The sequence below is a fragment of the Pseudorasbora parva genome, chromosome 25 (genome assembly GCF_024679245.1).
Source record: "Pseudorasbora parva isolate DD20220531a chromosome 25, ASM2467924v1, whole genome shotgun sequence".
Classification (NCBI taxonomy): Eukaryota; Metazoa; Chordata; class Actinopteri; order Cypriniformes; family Gobionidae; genus Pseudorasbora; species Pseudorasbora parva.
In genome coordinates, this window is record NC_090196.1 from 18092406 (window position 1) to 18119667 (window position 27262).

Genomic DNA, 27262 nt, shown 5'->3' on the forward strand with positions numbered 1-27262 from the left:
TTATTGTCAATTTATTACATAAGCCATGAGACAATTTTCCAATAACGGCAATGAGGAATTACTGAAACATGACATCCACAGCATTTTTTCCCTACTTGCATTGTTGTTTTTGCACTCATTTTATTTTTTCATCTTTATCGTTATCCTGGATATTTTTTCTACTGATTGCCATGTGGTGTAGCCCACTACAGGTGATGTAAGGTCGTAGAAACATGGAGGACTGTGTCTTTCAAAAGCAATTACTCAAGAACACCTACTTTCATCTGGCCATGAAGAAACTCCTACCTTACGAAATATGTCTTGAAATTACTCGGGTGTCATAGCAACAACTGAAGGCAAGAAGACATACGACCACATGAAGATAAGTGCAGGTCACGCTGAAAACCCAGTCCATGCAAGACTAAAACTAAATTGAGGGAAAAGGAAATGCAACAAAAGTACAGGACTTGCAAAATATAATTTAAATAAGTGGTGCCATTCAAGTTGACAAATTCAGTTGAATCACATTAAAAAAGCTAAGATACAACACAAGCAACACGTTGAAATTAATGTGATGAGATAAAGGTTCCTGTATTACGTCTTTCCATTGTGTTCACTTTACAGCTTCACAAGCTGGTTCTTGTCAAGCAAAGATTTTAGAAAGTTACATTTGTTCATATGGCAACCTGTAGTTGACATAACATATGATGTAGTAAACATATGATACATTTGCATTTACTTGTCATTTGTCTTTGCAAAATTTTAGCACAAAAAAAAGTACAACGCAACTAACATAGTCTGATTTGTGAATGAACGATTTTTAATGAGCCAGTTAATTTAAAGTGCCCCTATTATTCTATTTTAAAGGCTCCTGATTTTGTTTTGGAGGTCTCCTACAACAAGTTTACATCCTTCAAAAGTCAAAAAACACTTTGATAATATACAGTGCACATTATTACATTGTTCACTGATTCTCAGTCTCTCTAAAACGGCTGACAATCTGCATTAATAGAAACAGCTTTAGGTCATAGTGGCCCACAGCTTCTTAAAGGGATAATTCACCCAAAAATGAAAATTTGATGTTTATCTGCTTACCCTCAGGGCATCCAAGATATAGGTGAAGGACATCCGGAAGTGATTGTGGATCAAGGATGTTGGACATAGTGGTGTATTAGAGGTTAAAAAAAATACAATTTATATATATATATATATTTGGTTTCTTGCACAAACCACTGGTTTTGTATCTTAAGACATCACAAGCCTCAGGGTTTCATTTGGATTTGTCTGGACATGTTTTTTTTACTCTCATAGATTTTGTGACCATTGACATGCATTATACGACTGGCAGACTGCAACGGTTGGAGTTATAAACTTTCATTTGTGTTCTACTGAAGAAACAATGTCACCTATATCTTGGATGCACTGGAGGTAAGCAGATAAACATAACATTTTAATTTTTGGTTGAACTATCCCTACTTACAGAACTAATTAAGTAAGTTTGAGTCTTACTCGGAAACGTACACAAAATAAAACACAAAACTACGTATTTTGAACAACGGTAGAAAATATATCCATCAATACTTAATAATATTTACAGGTTGTGATTCTGAGGAGCAAGCTGGTCCAAATAAACTGTGCACTCACCCATCTTTCAAGAAAATTTTCAAGCGTTTTGTGAATCCTGCGTTGAACTCCGAGATTTGAGAAGCTGTCGTCAGTAAAATTACCAGTTTGTGGCCGGGCGGACAACGTACATCATAGGTGGGCAACATGCAAATATCATTTCTAGAGACACACAGTGGCATTCGAACAAAAAAACTACTTTTTAAGGGTCTATTCTTTCTTTTGGAAGTCAATACATTTATTTTTATATTCTAAGAAGCATAATAGGGGCATTTTAATGAATCATTCAAAAAGCACACTCTATCTCCGCCGGTTTCAAAACACCTTGTTTCTGTCTTGACCTTGACTTTTAGCATATAATAACTTCTGACGTTTACGTTTTACGCGCCGTGAGAAAGCCACATAAAACAGACACAAAATCTGATCAGAGCAGTCAGACTGAAACTAATTTCCAAAAATAAGATTTGAATAGGATTGCAAACCACATATTAATGTAGCATTTCAAGTGAATTTTATTTTTTTGTTGCCGTTTTTGCACTTGCTAAATCTGATCAGATTTCAATAGAATATACACAAAAATAGTGTTTGGACTGACAGTCTAAACGAGACTGGTTCATGAACAAATGACTCTAATGAGCCAGTTCATTTAATAAACGCTCAAAAAGGTTTGAATCAGTCTAACGTATCCTTCTGTTAATCACTGAATCCATTACTTAACATTTGACTCATTTACTGAACTGCAAGTCTTTCAGTTATGTCTGACTGCTTATTTAGCTTTGTGTATTTAAAGATTTAAAAAACTCAAGTTTGTTCATATGACAACCTGTAGTCAATATTCACTTGTCATTTGTGATAACACACAGCAGCTCAGAGCTAATCTCACCATGTCTAAATTTCCCCAGCGTCCGTCATCTCGTAAAATATTCGGCACACGTGACCTCAGGCACTGATGAAACCTGCAGCAACATTCCAAATCCTGTGACTGACACTTCAGCCACACTCACTGAGCAGTGTAATCTCATGGATCAGTCTGGAATCTGAAAGCCCCAGCTATGGCTGCTCTGCTGGGCTTAAAGGCAGTGGCACCAAAGCCTGGATGAGTCCCACCTCAGCCCCTTCTCATTCTTACCATCTACACATGCTGGACTGGCTCTGGTAGTGCCAGCAATCTGGCCCTTCCTGCAGGCACACCTGGCCGTCTGCCGGGCGATGGTCCTCCTTGGCTGACTGCTGTCCCTGTCCAGAGTCACGATTTCACATGTACCTGCCACCAGCTGACCTGAATGAAGGACAAAGAGTTTAGATAAATGTCAGCTGGGCTTTCAATAACACCAGGATGACAATCAAATCTTTTTAAAGAAAACGCCAGTGGTGCCAAACTCTGTGCCACAATGCTAGAAGATTGTGGCTGGTTGCCAACCACTTTGCGGTTGCTAATATGTTCTTAGTGTTTTTTAGCACATTTATATGCTGTTGCAAGGATCTTCAGGGTGGTTGCTAATAGTTGGTTACTAACCCAAGTCTGTAATTCCAGTTCTTAACTCTCAACTGCTCAGGTCGAGGGCTGCATAATTAATCAAATCAAAACTGAAATCTTGATATGACTGGGATATAGACAGTCATTTAATTAAATAAATATGTGATGCATGTTTTAGGGTGAAGCAGGTCATTGTGTTCATTAAATAATAAGCAAGCTGCTTATGAATCTTTTTTTTTCCAGTGTCTCAGAGCAGCTTAGTTCACAGTAAATGCTGCTCTACATGAACTCAGTTTGGGTATAATGTGCATTTGGGAACACAGCATGCACCAACAATCTCCCCAAACTTGTAATGAGAAGCACTTAAAAACCAGATGTTGTCAAAAATATAAAAATGTGTGTATATATATATATACACTGTATATTACAGATTACAAATTACAAATATTATCAAAATTTTATAATGAGTAATTCATTTTTTTTATTTAGTAATAATAATATTAATAATTATTATAATTGTACAATATTAATTGTAATATTTATTCGTTTTTTTTTTACATTTTATTATTTATTACATTTTATTCACATTAATATATAAATCACAACATGTTTGGCCAAATTGTGCAACCTTACAAATAAGCACAGCAAACCTGGAGCTTTTTCTCTTCTTTCTTTTAGTGTCAATCAAATTTAAAATCCCAATCACAGTTTTTTTTTTATCCCCCAAATTGCACAGCTCTTCTCAGGTCCCTTCTTCAATGCTATGCTGTTTTTGTGCTCAGTTTATCATCTACCGGGTGAAAATGGCAAGCCTGAATGCTAAGAAAAGTAACAGTACAGCTCTCCTCAGCATGCCGCATGAATTATTCTCATAATTATAGCACAAATGGTGAGGAACGAGTGAAGTGGTGAAGTTAAAACATTTGTGTAATTTTTAAATGTATATAGCCATTTTAACAGAAAAGCACAAAGTTGACAAAAAATAAGCACAAAAGAGTGAAAAAAAACAGAATTATGATGCGACACAGGCCAGATTTAAACCAGTGTATCCCAAATAAACACCACAACGCTCTGCATTTGGAAGTAGCCCACAGCTTTGACAGAATAAATGGATTTTTACGGTGCTGAGCTGTTAGTTTCCCTACTAATATTGTAGACTGAGGCATCACCCTTGTTAGCAGACTGATGGGGACCAAGTTCTGCTGAAGCTGCACACTGCAGCCATTGTTCAATGTTCCTCTATTATCCTGCACCTGCATAAACAGGAATCTATATACACGGTCTCATCAAGCCAGTGCAATATGTTGGGTATGGACCTGCGACAGTGAATCATGTCCTAGCAGTGACGTGTCAGCGGAAAAAAGCTTGATGCATCAGGGTGGGCTGCAGATCTTCCATAAAGCCCAGTGTAAGTCCAGACAGATGGCTAAGAAAGCAGCGTACAACCTCTTGAGAGATCGCTTATGTTAGATGATGATTAATTCAGCGGCAGGATGCCTCAACACCCCCCCTTACAAAGAAATGGTTATGTATACACTTAGGCTGTCCTTTGCCAAGCTTTCAACAGGCAGTCTATCACAATTGCCATACTGGCTTTCACATTATCTGCAGGACAAAAAAAACATATAAATCTAAACTCTGCCGCTGATAATAAAGAGTATGCGTGCCATGAACAAGATATCTCTGATTATTATTATTTGATTATTATGTTATACTACAGCACATCCAGCAAGCAATTTCACATACCGGTAATTTCTTTCAACCCTTAATAAAATGTATAATATAAAATATTAAATGACACAAAAAGCTTTACTAAGATGAAAGGACCTCGGGGCAAAAATAGTAATATAGTAAAAATAGTAATAATATCTACCAGTCAAAAATAGCTGACTCGTAGAACATGGGTTTAATCCCCCCCCCCCCCCCCCCCCAAAAAAAAATATTTTTTTTTTTAAACAGTTGAACTGCTTCATTGACAGCCTCTTTGCAAAGCTTGAATTATAATGTGACAGATGCACAAAATAATTAGCACTAAAATATGCCACATAAACAGTTAAGATGAAACCAAAATAATAAGGGATGTTGTTAAATGTACACTGATGTTCATAACATTGGAATACCCAGCCAGTAATGAAAAACAATTAAAAAAAAATTATTAATAAAATAACAAAATAAGATCTCTTTAAATGGTTTTGAGTTCTGCAAGGTGCTGTTCACACTAGAATGTGAATTTATGCCACATAAATGTTAAGATTACACTGAAATATTCAAGGACGTAATAAAATAAAATAATTTCTCTTTCTTGACTGGGAAGGTTTGAGCAAGTTACAGTATGTTTCATATTACTTCAAGCGCTTTTATCTCAAAAGATCCAAGAAAATGATTCCTTGTGATGTAGTCACTTTAAACCCCATCTACACTACAGATAGTGACAATTAAGTTCACTACAGAAAGAAGCATTCAATCAGAAAGTGTGTCTGAATATAGCAGTCATTAGTAGTATGCATGGTCTGTGATCTATAGATGTGAGTGACATATGTGGGTGTATGTCTGTGGCACATGATGGATTATAGCATCTTCTCGACTAGATACGGCAGCCAGTAGAATTATTGGCATGTAAAATTACCTGTATGTCTGTATATGTATGCCACTGAAGTTTGATCTATAGTGTGTGAAAGGGCTCATCTGACCAAACATGCATGTGCTCCAACACAAACAGTGATGGATGGCACTTCCACCGCCACAGGCGCGGCGTCAGTGCAGAGGTACAGAATGTAAAAGCACGTCCAGGCTGGATTGGTTTGGTTTGCATATCTGTTTTCTACACAAATCAAAAAATATTTTTTTTTACATTTATGAGCAAAGCTGAAAATCTGTTTGCCTCGGGCGCTAGAGAAAAGAAGCCATAACTTGCAGAGGCTCTCCTCTCTCAGCCCATCATCGATTCATCAGGATGTGAAGCCCATCACCTTTTATTACACCCAATATTTCAGTTTACATTTGAAACTGAGAAGAAAATATTACAGGTTTGTCAGAGCTGCCAAAATAAACACAAACGAATTTGAAGAAAAGTTCTCCAGACTACCCTTGTTGCAAGCTACTCTCGTCATAAAATACCAAGAGAACTTTCAATTCAATCTATTTTTGGCCAACTCAGTTGCTAGAGCGCGTTAGTGATTATTGGAACATTTTCAAGAGGTGATTTGATTTTTTTTCCTCCCCTCTCTATGTTTTCTTCTTCTCCAGACATCATTTTTCACTCTCTCGCTCTTGCTTCTCTCTTTCTGCAAAATCAAATATCAGCATACAAAAATCAGAAGGCATTGCTCTGGTGTCTGCTCTAATAGGTGAACGTCTGCTTTTTCTCTCTTCAAAGACTCTGAATTGAACAGAAGCTCTGAATAAAGTAGAATCGTTGATATGACAGAGCAGATACTTCACGATTACATCATCACAGAAAATGATGCGAGCGCTTCTCGCAGGAAATGAGAGCGGTGATGTGGGTGGAAAGTCCTCGTTATCAAAGTTGCTCCGAATTGAATAATGTATTCTTCAAAATAAGCTCTCTGATTGTCGAGATGTGAAAAAAATAGAACATTTATGTACAGAGGATTCATTTTGGATGCCTTGCTTCTTCCATTGTCTCACAAATATATGTTTTTCCCTGCTGTAACTTAACGTGACAGGCCATCTGCTGATAAAAAAAAGTAATGTTTTCAGATATAACTATCAAATATTTAGTCCAGTATATATTCTCATTCAGATAATATCACAATTTTGATACAATAAACAACAAAAATATAAGGTTTCACTTTATTTTGATGGTCCCTTTAACACATTCTATTGACTAACCTTTACAAAAAAATACGTTTATTTTGGTGATTTAGAATAATTATTTTAAACTAAAAATACGAAAGTATACTTCCAGTCTACCTTTTGTGTACTTCTCAGAAATATACTTAAAATCGCACAAGTATACTTGACTTATACTGACAGAAAGGTCTAAGTTTTGGACTATACATGAACTCAATCTTTTGATCGAGATATAAGTATAATTGCGTATTGTAGTATACTTGACTAGTAGTTGTATTTGTTTGGTTTGATCTATTTAATACATTTTTACATATTTTCACAAGCTGTCCTATAAACTTACATTATTTGAAAATATTGATTTATAATGTTATAGCGTTATGACGTATCTTCTAGTACAGAATTTTCAGATCAGGTGAAGAAAATGCAGAAACAAGCAATAGTATATGTAAGCAGATATGTAAAATAACATGATCATCAAACTTTAAACGGCATGTAAATCAAAATTTACTTGGCTAACTTAGTGGATGAAATGTCGAACCCATGAAGAGGAACAGTAGCTTGTCTGTTTGATCGTGCCAGCCTTTGCTCCCCACGTGCATCAATGAGCCTTGGCCGCCTTCGCCCATGACCCTGTCGCCGTTTCACCACTTCTCCTTGACTCCTTCCTTGTATCACTTTTGATAGATTCTGACCACTGCAGACTGGAAACACCCCACAAGAGCTGCAGCTTTGGAGATGTTCTGACCCAGTCGTCTAGCCATCACAGTTTGGCCCTTGTCAAACTTGTTCAAATCCTTATGCATGCCGGTTTTTCCTGCTTCTAACACATCAACCTTGAGGACCAAATGTTCACTTGCTGCCTAATATATCCCACCCACTAACAGGTGCTATGTTGAAGAGATAACCAGTGTTATTCACTTCACCTGTCAGTGATCATAATGTTATTCCTGATCAGTGTATAAGTTCACTTTTAGTACAGATGCAATACAAATGAAAAAAAGTTGTGAATTAGTTGTGCACTTAAAGTTTACTACACATATACGTATACTTTTATATACTAAAAAGTGTGCCAGTTTAGTCCCAAGCGATATTGAAATAATACACTTACAAAATTTACCACTATAGATCAGTATTAGTGTACTTGCTACATAAAGAATACTTAAAAATATAGTTTAGTGATCATCTCTGATTAATATCAAAATGCAAATGTTGCTATTTAAAATCAATGCACCCTGCACTGCCTTTTCCCCGAGCAAAGTTATCTTCTCGTCATGTCATGTTTGACAACACCCAGCCTCTTTCTCGCTTTCTCCACTGCGCCCTAAAGGTAAGACCCACTCCAAAGCTGGAAGAAAAAAGCTTCACCATTAATTTCCAACTTCAGCTCCAAATAAGCCGTAATGACTGGGCTCTGATAGATGCCGGAGAGAGAGGAGTCCATAGAGCCATTCATGGAGGCTAATCAGCATGCCAGAAGCAAAGTCTGGCTCTGCAGTGACTGAATGCAGACTGTGAGCGCCCCTCCTTTAATCTCTCACTCATTCATTCGGCCCTGCCATGGCTTTATGACAAACCCAACACCGACACTGTTTTCCACCACCTTATCGTGGCCTCCTTACCTCCACTACCCTTTTCCCCCTCTGAGTCAGAGTAAACGATCATTCAATGTGTTAACATTGTTCTTAACCTAAATTTGTATAAGCAAACGATACGTGTGGTCATGTAAACATGTTCATCATCTATTTTCCTTTACCAGAATAAGTCATAAACGCCTTCAGCATAAACTGATTGATACCCCATTATTTTTGCCCATTACCTCATCTGGCATGTAAACACCATAACTTATGTTTTGTTGGCTTATTGTAGTGTGTATGGCTGTGTTGTTAAGCATCCTTAAGGTGTGCCACATTAGCGATATTTCAGCAAAATTTTGTAGGCAAAATAGCTCCATTGTCAGTAGCAATTTATGAAACATAGCTCACACAGAAGTCACTTTCTAGCCAAGCAGCTTTCTGTTGGTCAGTGCGGTGAATTTGTATGGCCAAAAATTCAAAGTCCTATTGAAATCACTGTATTTTATCTGTGAAACTTCACTGAGCAACAGTGAATCCGCACTTTTACTGCAGATTTAAGCACATATAGAACAAACTTTTTTATGGTAGGGGAGGATTAAATATATTTCACACTAACTCTTTCTTGACCTATGAAATTATAAAGATGTGTTCTTATCTAATGCAGTCGAAGTAGAAATGGTAAAAAAGACTACAGTAAAAAATGATACAGTAAAAAATGCTCAAAATGTGGCTTTCATTAGGACAGTATTTATATTGACCCATATAAAACTTTAATGGACAATTAAAAAATATTTTTACAGTAAAATGTACAAACAATTTGTATTTCACAAATTGTATTAAAGTACTTTGTTGGATTTAATGCATTCTTACAGGAGGCAGAGAAATTATAATTCTCTTAATTTAATTCGAACCGTGCTTATTGTGAGCAGAGCCATAGAAATAAAGGACATTAAAGCATTGCAGTATATCAAGGGGAGTGCCACGTGCGAGCAGGGATGAAGCAGAGTGAGAATCCAAATGCAGCATAAATGATTTAATAACAAACAACATCAAAAGTTAATCCAAGAACAGGGGAATCCAAAACAGGCAGGAGTTCAATGACAGGAACACACATAGAGGAGCACATCAACCCAAAAACAACAACTAAAGCACAGAGGTTAATGTACTAGGGGTTCACGGTTTCATGATAATCCACGATAAAATATACTGACGGTTAGTAATATCGTTTAAAATTTTATTATCATTAAAACCATATTTGATTATCACGATTTTGAATGAGAAGAAATGGCAGAAGGGAGTGACAGCACCAGGACATTTTTCAGCCTTCTAAAAGGACAAAATCTGAGGTGTGGTCAAATTTTGGCTTTTACAAAAGTCCTGAGGTAAATTTAATCAAGGATCGTCACCCTGTCAGCAGAACATGCAAAAAGTCGCTGCTATAGGGGCAAACACTTCAAATCGTCGTCTTCGTGACCATCACACACTGATGTATAGCAAACGCAAGGCAAGTGGACTTTGACCTCAATACCAAAACTACGTCTGGGAAATAATTGAACACAAAGTTTTGAGTTTAAATACTGTATCTCACTCACTTGAAATTAACGTGAAGCTTCCACAAAAAAAGTTTGCAGCAAGTGTCTTTGAGCCAAAGATGGACAAACAAGTTCAGACAAGACTAGGGTGACATTTAAGGGATAATAATGTATTATTCATTGTAAACTTATTATGACTTCCTTTAATAGTAAAGTCCTCTGATTTCCGTTTCAATACAATCCAAAACAGAGAGGCAAAGACACAAGTTGCATTAATGAAACGAGAAAGAGCGTCCGTTATGATGCATGGATGTGCGCTGATGCGTTGCCATTATAAGGAAAGAAATCCAACAGCATAGGATCTTGTTTAAAAAAGTGCATAGAGCCGCTTGTTTTATTAGTTTTTTGTTGATTTTCAAAAATAAAACTAGTTAAAATGTTCTCAGCGTGCATCTGTTATTTTGAACATTTTCGTCTAATTTGAACTAAACCGTGATAATACTGATAATCATGATATGAGGTTCTGTGTTTAGTGTATTTGATGTATACTTTTTTAACAAAACGCTCAAAAGTAATTTATTTATTGTTTATTTTTAACTGCCACCAGACTATCTGAGATGTCATTGCCATAACATGTTGCTATGGGTTGCGTTTTGCTCTGGACTTCACTGACAGACTAGCCTTCTGACATGAGAGCTTCATGCTTCCAACAGTTAAACCAAAATGGACGTTTTATGGACTTTTAATGGACTTTGTATCAAGGTCCTGATCACTCTGTCTGGGTTTATTCTGCAGTAACAACCGGCTGGGTGTACATGATCCCTTACTTAAAGTTTCCTAATTTTATTTTGGAGATCTCTAACAACAGGTTTACGTGCATCAAAGGTAAAAAAAAAAAACTGGTTAATTTTCTCATAATATACTTTGCACATCACCACAATGTTCAATGATTTTCAAATGACTCAACAAATGAATTAGTCTCTCTTAATCCTTCCATTCCACAAGCCTAATCTGCTGTGATTGGTCAGACAGCCCAGTCTATTGTGATTGGTCTACCGCGTACAGCGCGTATTTTGGAAACAAACGTCCATTACCACAACTGAACTCCAGCTCCGTTCAGGAGGCTTCCTAATGCTCAGCGATAGTATACACTGTAAAGGCAGAAATGATGACATTGATTTTACATGAATCCCATAGCAAGTCTGAATCGATGATGAAACAGTGGAAGAACTAGTTATTTAACCCGAACCTTGAGCAGGACTTTTCTCAGTGATGCTACTCAGTTTGAAGTACATTATGTTTCTGCTGTAATTCCTCACCATCAGCATTATAAAGTGTGCTTCCATCAACAAACCTGTGTGTGTGTGTGTGTGTGTGTGTGTGTGTGTGTGTGTGTGTGTGTGTGTGTGTGTGTGTGTGTGTGTGTGTGTGTGTGTGTGTGTGTGTGTGTGTGTGTAATGTATTGCAGGGCACATGTCCAATAAGTGGATGGGCAACATGCTAATGTTTCGTCGTGACGTCACAACAAATAATAGGGGCTCTTTAATGTACTTGAAGTTTGCACCAAGCACTAGGAAAATACAAGTATCCGATTGGAACTTGGTATCAACAGATCAATTCTCCCACAGGTTTATCTCCCTCCACTCTGAAGGATTACATGGCAGCCATAGCTGCTTACCACGCACCTCTGGGTGGGGAATCATTGGGGAGAAACCCGTGGGTGTCGCATTTCCTCTGTATTTCTTTGAGGCTGAGGCCTGCAAGCTGCACGAGGGTACCAGCTTGGGAAATGGCCATAGTTTGAGAGGCCTCTCTACTGCTCCGTTTGAGCTAAGGGAAAACATTCCAGAGAAATTTCTGTCACTAAAAACGGTGCTTCTTCTGGCAATAACATCTATAGAGAGTAGGGGACCTTCACACTTGGTCGGTTGCCCCATCGTGCTTAGAGTTTGCACCTGGTACGGTGAAAGCCTTTCTACACCCGGGGTATGTCCCCACTAATGTGGCACAATCTATAGTTTTGATGGCCTTTTGAGGTGGTTGAGGAGATTCCCCCCTTCTATATGTAAAGGACTTTGAATACCTAGAAAAGCGCTATATAAATGTAACAAATTATTATTAAGTGGATAGTCAAAGCTATCTCTATTGCATATGAAGCGTCTGGACAGCCTTTACCTATGATTTATTGGACTAGGAGTATGGCAGCTTCAAAATCCGTATCCCTACAAGAGGTGTGTGATGCAGATGCTAATGTTTTAGTTGGGCTCACCATGATTCAAACTAGACTAATTCCCATAGAATGACATTGATGCAGCGCAAATTCCCTTGAACGTCTCAGGTTAAGACTGTAACCATGGTTCACTGAAAAGGGAACGAGATGTTGCATCACCCTGCCATACTTCCTGCAAGCCTGTGATCGACTTGCTTCAACTAATTGTAACCTTAGACTTAGGTTAGGAGACTTATACTGTGAGTTATCAGTATATTGGTGCGCATGTAAATGCTCATTATAATGTACAACCATTGGGATAATTCAGAGGAAAACACAATTAAACACACAGAATGTGAGATGGCAGCGGGTTCACTCCGGGACGAGCCATTATGACTTCATTAACACGGCAAGAATGCAAGTCAACACTTTGCTAATGGTCACGGAGTCACACTGCTCCGATAAGCTTCAGATTGCTCGCATTGTTCTAAAACGCCTTTAAGTGCTGCAGCTTAGACATGTTAAGCGGCGCAACTCGTGATAGATGATACACCCTCCCTGTCTGTTTAAATAGCCCCGCTGACAGTGAAATGTCTGATTCATCTCCAACCTATCCGCTCTCTCCCCAGGATCTCCTGTATACTCCAGTGCATGCGTTTTAAGGATGAAAGAGCTGCCAACCATGCATCTCGGAGATGGAGACTTGCTGGCTGTGCTGATCTGAAATTCAAAAGCTATCCTTTACAGGCTGTCAGAAAAGTGATGGAGTGAAAAGGGAGTCTATCATCAGGGGACCGATGCTGGACTCCACCAGCGTACCGCACAATGCTATCAGCCTTCATTCTCATGCCAAGATCGTTCAGTTCAATTCTATAACCGAAAGCTTTATGCTGCAGTTATTGCCTTGCAATGTGAGTCAATTGGTCTCATTTAACTGTAAGATGTTTTCATTAAGAAACACCACCAGTAACAAAAGCATGTATGACTATAATGTTCTGAGATGGGGAGTTTTGATAAGACAATTAGGATACTGCATATAGACAATGTGATCATAGTCTGAGTTGGAGTTTAGTCCAGGATCACAAGAAGTCAAATTTAAGACGAAAACCAGAAAAGTCAGATATGAGAAAACATAGTCTTCAATGATTTGAAACATGATTCTTTTAACTAGGAAAGATGAAAACAAATTATTTAATGTTATTTATACAATTATTATTTTTAAAAAATTACATAAATGTTTTTTTTTATAAAATAACTTTTTTATAAAATGAATCTATCTATGTATTGTAATGCAATTTATTTTAAAAGATTTAAAAAACACATTTATTTTATTTTAATTTATTTTAAAATATTTGTGTGTGTGTGTGTGTGTGTGTGTGTGTGTGTGTGTGTGTGTGTGTGTGTGTGTGTGTGTGTGTGTGTGTGTGTGTGTGTGTGTGGCCTGGTAATCCCTACGTTATGGGGATAAAATGTCCCCACAAAGATGGCAATATCCGAAATCCTTGTCCTTGTGGGGACATTTTTAGGTCCCCATGAGGAAAACATCTTATAAATCACACAGAAGGAGTTTTTTTAAGAAAGTAAAAATGCAGAATGTTTCCTGTGATGGGTAGGTTTAGGAGCAGGGGCAGTGTAGGGGGATAGGATGTACAGTTTGTACAGTGTGAAATCCATTACGCCTATGGAAAGTCCCCATAAAACATGGAAACACGACATGTGTGTGTGTGTGTGTGTGTGTGTGTGTGTGTGTGTGTGTGTGTGTGTGTGTGTGTGTGTGTGTGTGTGTGTGTGTGTGTGTGTGTGTGTGTGTGTGTGAGTCATTGTTAGCATTTACCATTTGATTCCATCTCCTTAGAGACTGTGACAAGCCCAAGACCATAAAAAGTCCATACACACAGAAAAATAGGGTGTCAAAATTTAACCTTTAGAGGTACAACAGCTTGTCGCTGGGGCAGTACCCTTAAAAGGACATCTTCGTATCTTTTTTACTCCTAAAAGGTGCATATTAGTACCTTTGAGTACAAATGCGTATCTTAAGGTACTACTATGAACCTTTTTGTGGTAAAAATGGTACAAAGATGTCCTTTTAAGGGTACTGCCCCAGCGACAAGCTGTTGTACCTCTAAAGGTTCAATTTTGACACCCTATTTTTCTGTGTGTAGGAAGTCAAATTAAAGACAAAAAAAAGAAAAGTCACTTTAAAGACAACACATCGCATTTGGAATGGTAAGAGTAAAAATAAAAGAATACATATAATATAATACAAATATAATGCCATTTCATTATTTCAATAAATAATTGGCCAAAATTCAGGAGACAAAGCTACAACAATCTTTTTTTTATTTGTATGAAATAACTATACAATTAAATTTAATTTAAAAGTGACTGCCAAATGCATGCATGTACATTAAAAATGTTACATTAAAAAAGTCTAAATCTGATTCCATCTTTTTAGAAACTGAGGCAAGCTCAAGACCATAAAAACATTGAGTACAGATTTTATATTGAGTAGACAGAATTATTGCAACCTGAAACTGAGGATCCTGTATCATATATTTTAGGTCAACTTTCTATAAAGTCCTACTATTCAGCCAGTTGCTATACATCATAATTTTAATGGCCAATAACTTGCTTAAGAGCTAAGGATACTTTTTCTGGGCAGTATATATTCCTTTCTGTCACCCTATACACCCATTTTCCTTGTCTACATTGGAGCAGTAGACAGAGGGAGGGACAAGGGGTCTCCTTTAGAGTTGGTAATGACAGTCAGACTGAGATTGGACCTGATGCCAGGTCAGTCTGGCTGGCCTCTGAGCTCAGCAGGCAGCCAAAATCTTTGCTTCCACAGTCCAATCATACCAAAAAGCCCCTGCAAAGTGTGACTGCAAGACGCCTGCCTGTAAGGACTCCCGGGGAATGTTTTAATCTAATTTATTTAGAATACTTAAAACAGACAGAACACTTTGTAAAGACACGAAAGCCTTCCACAGCCCTCAGTGTTCCACTTTGTTAATCACTCCATAGTTTTAGTCTGCCATCCATCCTCTTTCAAGCTATTTCCATCAATTAGCAACTGCTGGGGGAGTTCAGGTGGCCACAGTAATGGTAATCTTTGTAGCCAACTCTTCATTTGAAATGATCAGCCGTGTATGGGTTTTTTCAGTAATTCTTTGTTTGCTTTCATTGTCATCATGACCTGAACACACTGGTCATGCCTTGGTCATTAGGGAATTGCCTAGTTTTCCTTTTTTTGTGATATATACACACTCTCTCTGAAACCTAACCTTTCATTGAAGAAAAAGACTAGAAAGTCAGGGGGGAAACACATTATGAAAAAAAGAAAAAAAATCAAAAACATGGCTATAATTACTGCCACTCCTAGAATATTTTATGAGTAAAATATCTCTGAAGTATATTCCCATTAATATTTACATTTTTTAGCGGACCAAGGTGACTAGAAACACGAAATCCAGCTATGACATCTTGTTCCACAGGAGTATAAATATGAGGAATCACAAAGGCCAAATTCCCTTAATCATTCATCTCAATGAGTAAAGTCAAAGATTATAGTTCTGATGTGCAGCAAAAGATTGTTCAGCTTCACAAAATACAAAATGGCTGTAGGAAAAGAGCTAAAGCATAGAAAATTCCTATTTCCACCATTAGGGCAATGATTAAGAAGTTCCAATAAACTAAAGATGTTACAAATCTGCCTTCGCCTATATACTGTGTGTCTATATCATCTTAATGCACGGTGCGGAGGAGAGTTAAAGTGGAAAAAGACTCTCCAAGGATCACAGATGGAGAATCACTGAGATTAGTTGAGTCTTGGGCTCAGAAAGCCTTAAAAAATCGAACAACCCTTATAATAACCACGTTGCTTGGGAAGGTTTCAAGAAAAAATCCTCTGCTCTCATCCAAAAACAAACACCAGCATATTCAGTTGCTACTGGAACTTTACACGGGACGGGTTCTATGGTCAGATGAAAGTTTTTTGGCAGCAACTGGACATTCAGACACATTGCATCATGAGCCCCGTTTCCACCAAAATTACCAAAAACAATTTGTACCAGAAACTTTTTTTACAGGAACATTTTTCCCCCAGACCTGCTACTGTCTGTGTTTCCACTGCGGTCTAAAGTACCGTAAAGATTAGGCAAATTAGTACAGTGATGTAGGACTGCGCGCGCCTGCTCCTCCCAGTCCGTGTCAGACAGTAATCATTTTTGTGTGCAACAATAACAAGTATTCAGGAAGAGATTCAAGCTGTGCTGCTTTTGATGTTTAAGTACTTAAGAGCTAAACTAAAATGAACAAAATAGCGGAAGAGAGCACTGATACTAAAGCGTATTCTGAAAGCTTGTAAAGATAGAATTAAAATGACAATGTAGGTTATTATCAGCTATTACGGACATTAACCGTGAGATTGCTGAAACGAACGCACGCCATGAGACAGAAAGAGCAAGACTGATATTCACTGAATGCAGAACGAACTTCGCAAAAGACTTTTAAAAATGCCGGTTGAAATAAAATGCTGCGTGAGCTAAACCAATCAGCATGTTCAGCACCCAAGTCCCACCCTCGAAAGTTCCTGAAGTTTGAAAGAGTTCTACCTCGCGAGCATGGCCGTTTGGAGGGGGAAATATTTACAAAGAACTTCATTTAGACCCTGGTTCCTGATGCGGTCGAAACACACCGAGTACCACCCCAAAGTTTCTAGTTCCTGTGGAAAGTTCCTGCGGTGGAAACGCGGCTATGGATTCTAAACTGCATTACTGTTTATAAACAGTGGCATCAGCAGTATTTTGAAGCTTTAGTATCACGATGTTACCATGTGATGGTATACCGTGTAACCCTGATGTGTTATATGGCACTCTAAAAATATTAATGTAACAGAGAAATAGAATAGGTTTTAATTAGGTTTTCCTTATTTCTAATTTTCTATATTTAACAAGGCAGTACGTATAGGCTACTTTGATGGTAAGATATTGCTGAAATGATATTTCTGTAAGTAAATCTTAGGAACCACTTATAATTTTTGTGGAGAAAGGCGTATTCTCATCCCACAATTCCCTACACAAATGTACGTTTAAGTTTTTTATGTTGCATTTTATGCTATTTAGTTCACGTTTACTGCATTATTTGGTGTCTGATGGTGTTTGATGTTTGTGTATGTAACCGTGGTCTGTCTTTATGTCATTGTAATTACTGTAAAGGCCCATTTTTATTTACACATTAAAGTCATCATGTGCCCTTCCATAATGCCATCTGTACAATTATCAGTACATTTCACAGTAACGGATTTTAATAAAAGTTCAAATAGGTTAGTATTAATATAATATGATTTAATGGCGCAGCCTAGCCTACAGTTAGGAAAAATAAATAATGCAAAATACCCTAAAGTCATCCTGTCATCCTAATTTTTGCAACATCATCAATATATTTTTACAGTAAAGTTCTGGCTACCACAATTGCTTGTTTTTTTATTATAATCATTTATCATATGATTTTTTAAAATATTTTTTTAAGTAAGATTAAAAATTAAAACCTTAAGCCTCTGCAAGAAATATTATAATGGGCAGTGGTTGGATCTTCCATCAGAAAAATTATCCAAAACAAACATCAAAATTAACACAAAAATGTGTCACTGAGAACAAAATGAAGGTTCTGCCATGGCCACCAAAGTCCCCTGACCCGAACCTTATAGGAAACTGATGAGGAGAGTGTATCAACATGGATCGGTGAATCTGAAGGGTCTGGAGAGATTCTGAATGGAGGAATGATCTCTGATCTCTGTTCTCCAAACTCACCAGGCATTATAGAACAAGTCTCTGACAAGAAGCTGTTATCTTTGCAAAAAGTATTTATAAAAAAGGATTTAATAAAAGGGCGCCTTTCTGAGAGGGAACATTACATCCAAAACAGCAAATGAGACCAAAATAAAGTCTCAGTTTTTTTTATTTTTTTTTATCAGCTTTAAAAGCTTAATATCGGCATTCGCAAATAATTTTACTTATTTCTGAGTTAAACAGAATATGTAAGGATTCATTTTATAATCCTTAAGGAAAAGTGGGTCTTTACTGCATTACTGTTAACCGGCATGAAATTGTGCTAAACACAATTACATCAGCCGAAAAGGAAAGTGTTTATTTTATTAATTTTAACGGTATGAAATTGTGCAAACTATTAGCAACATTTTTAAAAAGTGGCATCAGCTTAAAAGGAAAGCTGTTTCAGTGGTGATGGTGAAGCAACCTACTTTTATAAAAAAAAATATTCTTACCATGCACTGTTGAATCCTTCACAATAACAACAGAAACTGTGTATAAGGAAAGTAAATACGGTCCATTTGAATTTCGTGTTGACTTACTAATTTTATTTGTTCTTTATAACAATCAGCATTGATCAAATTGATAACCCATTCTAAATTGAGCTTAAACAAAACTGGCCCACAGAAGAAAATGAATGAAGAAAATGGAAAATGGAAGCTAAGGTCTGAGGTTGCTGCATTATAATATCAAACACTACACTAAGTCTGTGTATGTAGGAAATGAAAAGCGTTCGGGCAGATGCCTCCTGTGGTTCTCTCTATCACTATGCTGGAGGTCACTGCTCTATTCCTTGGCACTTTGTGAGAAGCAAACCCATGCATTCTCCAATTATTTTCTTAAAAGCCCAGTTACTGTGGCAACCAGGCCAACATGTTTTGCTTGCCATGGCGGCAGGCCAACTCAAACCTTTAAGCTGTTCAAAGCTAGCTCACACATAATGGGTGACTGCTCTTACGCACTGAACCTTACACCTATTCTGATATCGCACACAGATAGAACTCCGAACGTAATGATAACATCAGTTCACTTAGAAGTCCATTGATTGGTTAAAACTAAAGACATCCGCAAGTGCTGTCCATCAAAATGCAATTACAACTATTTAAAGATTTGTAGTGAAAAAGTTCTTGAATATTGAAAAATAAGTGTCTGTTCTCTGAGCTAAAAAAAATAAAAAACCAGACACTGGTCATGAACATGTCTGAACTATTTCACAGTGTTCCTTATACTGAGACCCTTATGCAACATGGATCAATTTTATGAGGCAGAGTTTTCTCACTTTTTCTTTCCAGAGCTTTATAGAAGACAAAAGATGCCTGAGGACTAGGGTGTCACATCATCACCTAACTATCTAGCCATCTATCTATCTAGCCATCTGTCTATCTATCTATCTATCTATCTATCTATCTATCTATCTATCTATCTATCTATCTATCTATCTATCTATCTATCTATCTATCTATCTATCTATCTGCTCAAGGATTGTCAGATTGGGAATATAGGCAGATGTGTTGAAGGGTTCTTCATAATGCATATTACAATACGATCTATATGTTATCCACAATATCCTTTATAATAACAATTAATAGTAAATCAAATTGTAAAACTATGTTTTGATATCAGCATGCAACTTAAGTCTACAAACTATGTATTATGATTGTTGTTCATTTACAAAGAAAAAGTCAGCAAATGATAATGATATTAGTATGGCATTTCCTTAAGTAAATAAATGGAAAAGCAATTCAAAAAGACAATGCTTGGTTTGGCCTTCAGCTATCTTTAAGTGCACAAGTACATGAAAGGTTGTACGTGCAATTTTTGCTTATTATTCTTAATTCTGGACCAGATGAATGCAGATTACCACTAATGCACATACACTGCCAGAACATATGCATACACTATGTGTCATAATTATAAGAAATAAATGTATGTGTATGTTACTGATTACAAGTGCAATAAGGAAATACATAATATTCTTTAAAAATCACGATGCCAGTCAAATCTGCAAAATAAACCAGATTCTCGCCAGATTAATTCGTCAAAGGCAGGGAAAGAGTTAAATGGGCAATTAAAAATTGCCAGTAGGTGGCAAATCTTAATGATTGAGTCACTGAATTATTCATTCAAACATTTCATTCAAAACAGCTGATATTCATTGAGTAACAAAGCAATTGGCTGTCTTTATGAATAAGGCCCTGTCCCAAATGGCACACTTCGTATGCACTTTCAGTCTTGGGGATGTACAATGGCTGCCGCGCGCGCGTGACCATTAAGTCCATAAGAACTTTGTTTACTATTGTCTGGAATCTCTATTCATGCATAGCGCACAAGCCTGTTGACAAGCCATCTTTGCTGTATATGAAAACTGTCACCGATCTAGACGAATTCTGTGGGCGTACTCTCAACTAGGTGAGCTCATGAACAGTAGGCTAATGAGCTCAGGCAACACCACTTCAGACTGACCAGCTTTTGTAATTGGCCTGATTTCTCTGCTTATTTCATCACATTCACTACATAACACAAACTCATATGGACCTAACATATTTAAAAATAGTTTTGTGTGGCAGGGCACCTTTAAATCCCAATAGTCGATTGGTCATCCTGTTTTCAGTTGATGAATGATTACTCTGGCTCAGCTCAAGATAACCCCAAAAACTATAATTGAACGTAATTTAAATGTTTGTATACAATTAAGCTCATTTTTCCTTCAAAATTATAGTATTACAACTACAAGAGCATTGGTTAATAATATATGTATAATCCATATTGAATCAAATCGTGAAATTTGTGTCAATACCCAGCCCTACTTGCCAGTGTATCAATAAAAAACAAGAACTTAAACAGGAGCATTTTTGCCTCCATATCTTGAGATTTATGACCCTGACTGGAGAACAGGATGTAATTATCACATTTCTAATGTTAAAATCACATTGTAAGTATTGAAACAGCTGATAAGAAATTAGTGCGAAATTGCAAATAGCGCTGATCATTGCAAAATGAGCTGGAATAAAACACTTGTAAACTGAAGTTCAGATAACACTTAATAATGCACAGAATCAACATGGCATTTACTACAGGGCACAGCAACTCTTTTGTAATGTTTTTGCAGACATTAAGTGTTTGAATGATCATTTTAAGTAGCGTTACTGCCACACATATTACATTACTTACGGTATTATACCGTATAGACTATACTAGCGTTCATAAGCAGTAGCGTCTGCAGTATTTAGAAGCTTTAGCATTGCGATATTACCGTGGTATACGGTGTAACCCTGATGTGTTATATGGCACTCTAAAAAATATTAAATGTAACTTAGAGGGAAAAAAACACCTATTACAACTTTTAAATAAATTATTAGGTTTTAAATATGAATTCTTCCTTATTTCTCATTTTTGCATATTTAACAAGGTAGTACAGATAGACTACTTTTGAAAGATACTGTTGAAATTATATTTTTAAGTAAATCTTAGAAAACACCTTAGAATTTAAGGGAGAAAGAAGCATTCCCATCCCACAATTCCCTATACAAATGTAGTTTAAGTTTTTTGCATTTTATGTTATTTAGATTGGATTTACTGCATTATTTTAGTGTCCAATGGTGTATGTATATAAATGCAAAATATTTGAAAACAATGCTTTTAAAAAGAAAAAATCTGAATTGTATATTTATAAAGGCAATACATATACTTTAATTGTAAGATATTGTTGAAATTATAATTTTGAAACCATGCACCTTTTTGGTGGGGTATTCCCATCCCACAATTCCCTTCACAGATCACAGATATACATTTCAGTTCATTATATGCTATTTAGTTCACGTTTACTGCATTATTTAGTGTCTGATGGTGTTTGATGTTTGTGTATGTAACCGTGGTCCGTCTTTATGTCATAGTTACACTCATTCATAATGCACGTGCCCTTCCATAATGCACCTGTATTATCAGTAGCCTCATTTCACAGTAACTTATTTTAATAGCTCAAAACGGTTGGTATTAATATATGATTTAATTACGTATAGCCTAGCCTACAGTTAGAACAATAATTTTAAAAATAACGCGTAATACACAAAAGTCATCCAAATGTTTGCAACATCACTATATTTTTACACTAAAGTTCTGGCAACCACAACTGCTTGTTTTTATTATCACCATTTATCGTAAAATTTGCACTTTTATATGTGTTCGGTTTATTCTGTCAATGACCGTTGGCTATTGGCTTACCTTCGCCGAAGAAATGCGCTTGAATCCAGAACAGCAGAAAAAAGCCCAGCGCCGCTCCCGCGAGCGCCCACGCCACGCGAAGATGCTGCATCTCTCTGATGGTCTGTCGCGTTTACAACAGCACATCCATCCCGACTCAACACGCAATAAACATTCCCGTATTCTCAAGAAGAACAGGCTGTTCGGTAGGGACACTTTCCATGCGGGAAAAAGAAAAACCTCTGCTGATATGTGTGGAACTGCTCGCGCGACAGGTTTCTATTCGGATAGATGAAAGTTCAATACGAGTTTCAACGCGCCATCTGACACTTCGTGCCCCATCAACGGCTGCATAGTCTCTCGCTCACTGGTCGTCCCGAAATATTTAACAAGCGATTCGCAGCATGTCTTCACACATCCACGCACGAGCCTCGCGCTGCGTAAACAACTTTCGCCCCCGGAATTCCGTTAAAGTCCAGGAAAAGACCTCATTATGTCCAGTGTCACGCGATATGGTCTCTAGTCTACTGCATTGTTCTGTTGACTTCCAAGCAGAAATTGTGCGGACGCGTGCATCCCAAGAAAGCGCGCGGTGCTGCCCTTCTGAGCGTCTCCTATTTAACTGAGGCTGCGGGTACGCACGCGAGTTTCATCTTGGTTGAAAATCGACGTCATCGCTGTTAAATCTGTCAATCTCCGGGCGATTCCACTTAAGAGAGCGCGAGAGAGAGATTCCTGGTTACAGTAGGCCAACGGATATTTTTTTATTACAAAAAATGCTTTTTTATTATTCTAAAACGCATGAGTACAGTTTGTACTTGTTACTATATTTTTTTCTCCTTTTTTATTTTTTCCTGACAGGTATACCCAAGTTAAGGAGTCTTTAATCTTTAATCAAAAAGTCACATTTAATATGCTGTTTAATATGTAGATCAAAGGGGTTTCCATTAATAATACACTATTAAATGTGTATTTTCTTTTATTTACTTTTATTTTGTTGTGGTTGCTATAACTTTGCTGCAAAAATATATATCAGTGATGATATTACACCCATTTTGGTGACTGTATACTTTGTTTTCTAACTTAGGCCTAGTTTCTGAAAGATAATCTTGGGTACAATGAAAGGCCACAAGTTTAGCCACACAAACATAAACACACCAGGGTAACAAATATGACAAAAAAGAGTAAATATTAACTGAATAACATAGCCTACACAAGAAATTTATTTTATTTTTATTTATTTTTTGTAAGGTGACTCAGTTTTTTCTTTAAAAAATTGTTTTATGTTTTAAAGCATATTCTGGTACGCGCGTGCACACGCACGCACGCACACACACACACACACACACACACACACACACACACACACACACACACACACACACACACACACACCAGTAGGCTATTTTATAAAATCTTTTTTTTTAAATATCCTTATATTATATAGCTCATATTTTATTTCTAATACATTGTTACTGTAAAATATGTTTAAATATTTTAAATGACTTGCATGGTAGGCCTTCATACAAATGCAGGTCAAAAAGTGTTTTTCATTTTTCATCTGATGTAGGTAGGAAATTTAAATATCATGTTGATTTTCAGATTTATATTTAGTAAGAAAGTAAATATCAGGCTGTCAGGAGATACTTTTATCTGAAGCCATTTACAGTCCAAGCTATTTATAACCGTGACAATCCCCCTGGATCAACATGAGGTTAAGGACACACTAAATTAACATTCAAATTTAATGCATGTATATGCATTTCAGGAGAGAGACTTTCTTTTACGTGCTTTATTAGTTTTCTTTTTTTCTTTTTTTCCCTTAAAAATGCTTCTTCGTGCAGTGATGGATATCTATTTTCTTTGTCTCCCGATGATATAATTAATAATGATTCATTTTAATGCATATATTCAGATTTAAAAGTAATCAATTTTCTTCACTGTTAATGTCACTTTTCATATTACCCCCAAGTACAGCTGTCCACACATGACATCCCATCATATTCTCATATTGTTCTCACGTACTCCGAGCTTCAGTGGAAGAACGGCAATCAATCAGCGGGGACCCAATTAAATATGTTCAGAATACCGCACCACTGCAAAGTCAAGCTGCTACTGAAATATCCTGCCCTATAATAACATGTTCCCCCTGTGTTGCCAATATATCTCCAACAGATCTAGCATTTTCTCCCGCTCTATCTCTCAATTTCCATCTCGTCTAAGGGGAATATCTATATTTGACTCTGCAGTGTTTGTTAGAGGTACGGCATGAAAAAAATGTGGCGGGACAATAGACCCGGTTCCAATTTATTAAGCCTGCTTTCATTTACTTACTTTTTACATTTGTTTTCCATAGTAATTGCAACGTCTCAGAGGAGATGCTGGAAAGCAATATTGGCGTGATATATATATAAACAATATCAGCCAGATCCAGTACCCTATATTGTTTTTGTTATTTTTGGTGGGTGAAAAATCACACCAAGCTAATTCCATCAATAAGATCTGCGAATGACGGTAACCCTTGGAAATCAAATCTCTGCGTATGAATATGTTTTCATCAAATATTTAGCAAGCTATTATGGTGAAAATAAACAATGTGAATTAAACAATTATTGAAATCCCACATGCCTTGAACTGTAAAACTCAACATTTCAATTCATGGACTTAATCTCTCAGATCAATGCGGGGACAAGCCACTGTTTGCCCTTTTTATCTAAATCCCTTTCCTGGATTTGGAATCAGAAATCCATTTGTTTAGAGAACTTCTAAAACCAATTGTTAGAAGGACATCGGCACCAAACTTTAGATTTGAAATGAGGAAATTACTTACTAAACATTTATCTCATGCTAATGAGCATTAGAAGCATCCCCATAAATGAAATCTCTCAAGCTCCATAATGATAGCCTAGAAATCTAGACACACCCTAGCGGCAGCAAATCTAATCTGCCCACGAGTGTTATCTAGCAACTCTCAATACACTTCTGAGCTGTAATCGCCAAACTCTGGTCGGGCCAATCACATCGTGTATAGAGTAGGTGGGCGGGGCTTAACATAATGACGGCCGAGTTGCGCTTGCGTGCTTCTAGTAAACACAGAATCTTTCGAATCAGCTTTGGTCGCGCCTCTGGAAGACTTGGAGTTAAGCTTTTCTCTGAGAAAAGAACAAAGAACGGCACTGAAGTCTTAAAAAGGGAAGATGTGTTCTGAGTTTTGCCGACCGGATACGGATAGCTCTGCTTCACCTTCGTTGCTCTGGTTGGTTGTAGCGCTATCCAATTGTGTGCATGCCATGCAGAGGGAGTTTGAAAGACAACCGTTTATCCCGCCCCTCGAATTGAGCCCTGTCAATGGTGAGTTTCCAGACCAAACATCTTGATGTGGGTCTGGCTTGTCAGGCTACCATAATGACAAAAAGTGCCCTAAAAGTGCCAATACCACTTTTGAGAAACAGACAGAAATGTAAGTCTGTATTAAATGATATTCTAGCCTGCAGTAAGCCGGATCAGTGAATCATTTGAACTTGGGGTCCAAACTGTATAAATAGTTTGAATGAAACTCCAGATATATTAAGAACAACATGTGCTAATGTGCTTTAGGGGCATGGTAAAAATAAAGAGGGGGAAAAAACATAATGCATGTTGACTTACACCATCTTCCTGTCTAAGATCCAAGGGCACTCTCACCTGCACCGTAATGTTATGCAGCATTTCTGTCAGCATTATCACTGCAACACTCTGGGGGAGCAAAGCGCAGACCACCGCTTGACTGCTGAATGTCCCTAAAGCGCAGCTTCCACTCCACGGTATACCTGGCGACATGGTGTGTCTCCTTATAATCAATATATTTGGCATTGTCAGGATTAGTCACTGGGCCTTAGAGTAACCAACAATGGGAACCTGCTACCTTGATGAATTTGTGAAAATTAGAAGTCTAGAAGACGTACATTAAGTGAGCAAATTATGACTGTCATTCCAAACCTGTATGACTTTATTCTGTGTAAGAAAAAAGATGTCCATACCATGAAAGTCATAGGGACCAGTGGAGTTATTTTGGACCCCATTGAGTTTCATTGTTTGGACAAGCAGTTTTCATTCTTCAAAACATATTTTTGTTACACAAAAGTTATAATGAAGTACATTGATGTTTGGTCTCTAGTCTTGCGTAGCCACACCTTCAGAATGACGGCAGAAGGTCTGGACTCAATCGCAGCCTTCATTTGTCGAGGGCCGCCAAAGAGGACGTTTGACTGACGTGTAACGCAACCAATCACAGTTTGTTTTGTTCCGCATCATGTTTAGGGGCTTGAAAATGTAAAGTTGATGTCCCTGCAATAACAGTCCACCGTGCATCTATTCATTCAGAAGTTTTTGTGAAAGTTCACAATGGAGCAGCGTACTTCACATACTTTTGAAAATCCAGCATTTAGTTGGTCCTTGTATGCTCATTGTCACAGTTGTAAACATGCTGTCGTTCTTCTTCCTAGAAGGAGTTTGGCGTTATGGCATTAGGTGGACCGTTAAAGAGCTCAACACACTTGTCTCACGTACATCCTGTAGAATTAAACCAATCCGATTACAACTTCAAGACTCCTGAATTGTTCCCAGTCAAGTGTGCCATATGCATCAGACCAAGGCCATCGGTCCATCAGACTTAGTCAATGCATGCTGTAATAAATGTCATTCTTTACCACTGTAATTGTTTTGAAGTCACCATTATGGTGATCAGTATTACGTTATCTTAGGATCTTGTACCCTCTTTATTCAAATTTCTGTTCTAGCCAAGTCAAAAATGTGGCTAATTAATAAAAAAAAAACATTTGTTAAAATAATGATAAGCTAAAATATGAATTAGTTTAGTCAAACTATTCTTAGCATGGATATGAGGGTTTTGTTTTAGTATTATTTAAGCATGAAGATTTACTAATAACTTATTTCAAATTCATAATGGTTTGTTGATGGATCTTTCACAATAGTGACGCAACTGCTGAGATTCATCTTTGAAAGATAACATCATCTAATGATGCACA

General features: G+C 37.2%; 1 protein-coding gene across 2 annotated transcripts in view; it reads right to left on the minus strand.

Moving 5' to 3' along the window:
- Positions 1-27262, minus strand: part of tafa5b (TAFA chemokine like family member 5b) — a 62897-nt gene that overhangs the window by 18262 nt on the left and 17373 nt on the right. Inside the window, exons 1-2 of one of the 2 annotated variants that reach the window (XM_067437175.1) lie at positions 22257-22894; positions 2732-2881 (exon numbers count right to left, since the gene is read on the minus strand). In XM_067437175.1, coding sequence (XP_067293276.1) covers positions 2732-2881; positions 22257-22347 — 241 coding nt within the window. In that variant the 5' untranslated portion in view covers positions 22348-22894. Of the gene's footprint in view, positions 1-2731; positions 2882-22256; positions 22895-27262 lie in introns of those variants that run through there. The other variant, XM_067437174.1, reaches the window with a different exon arrangement.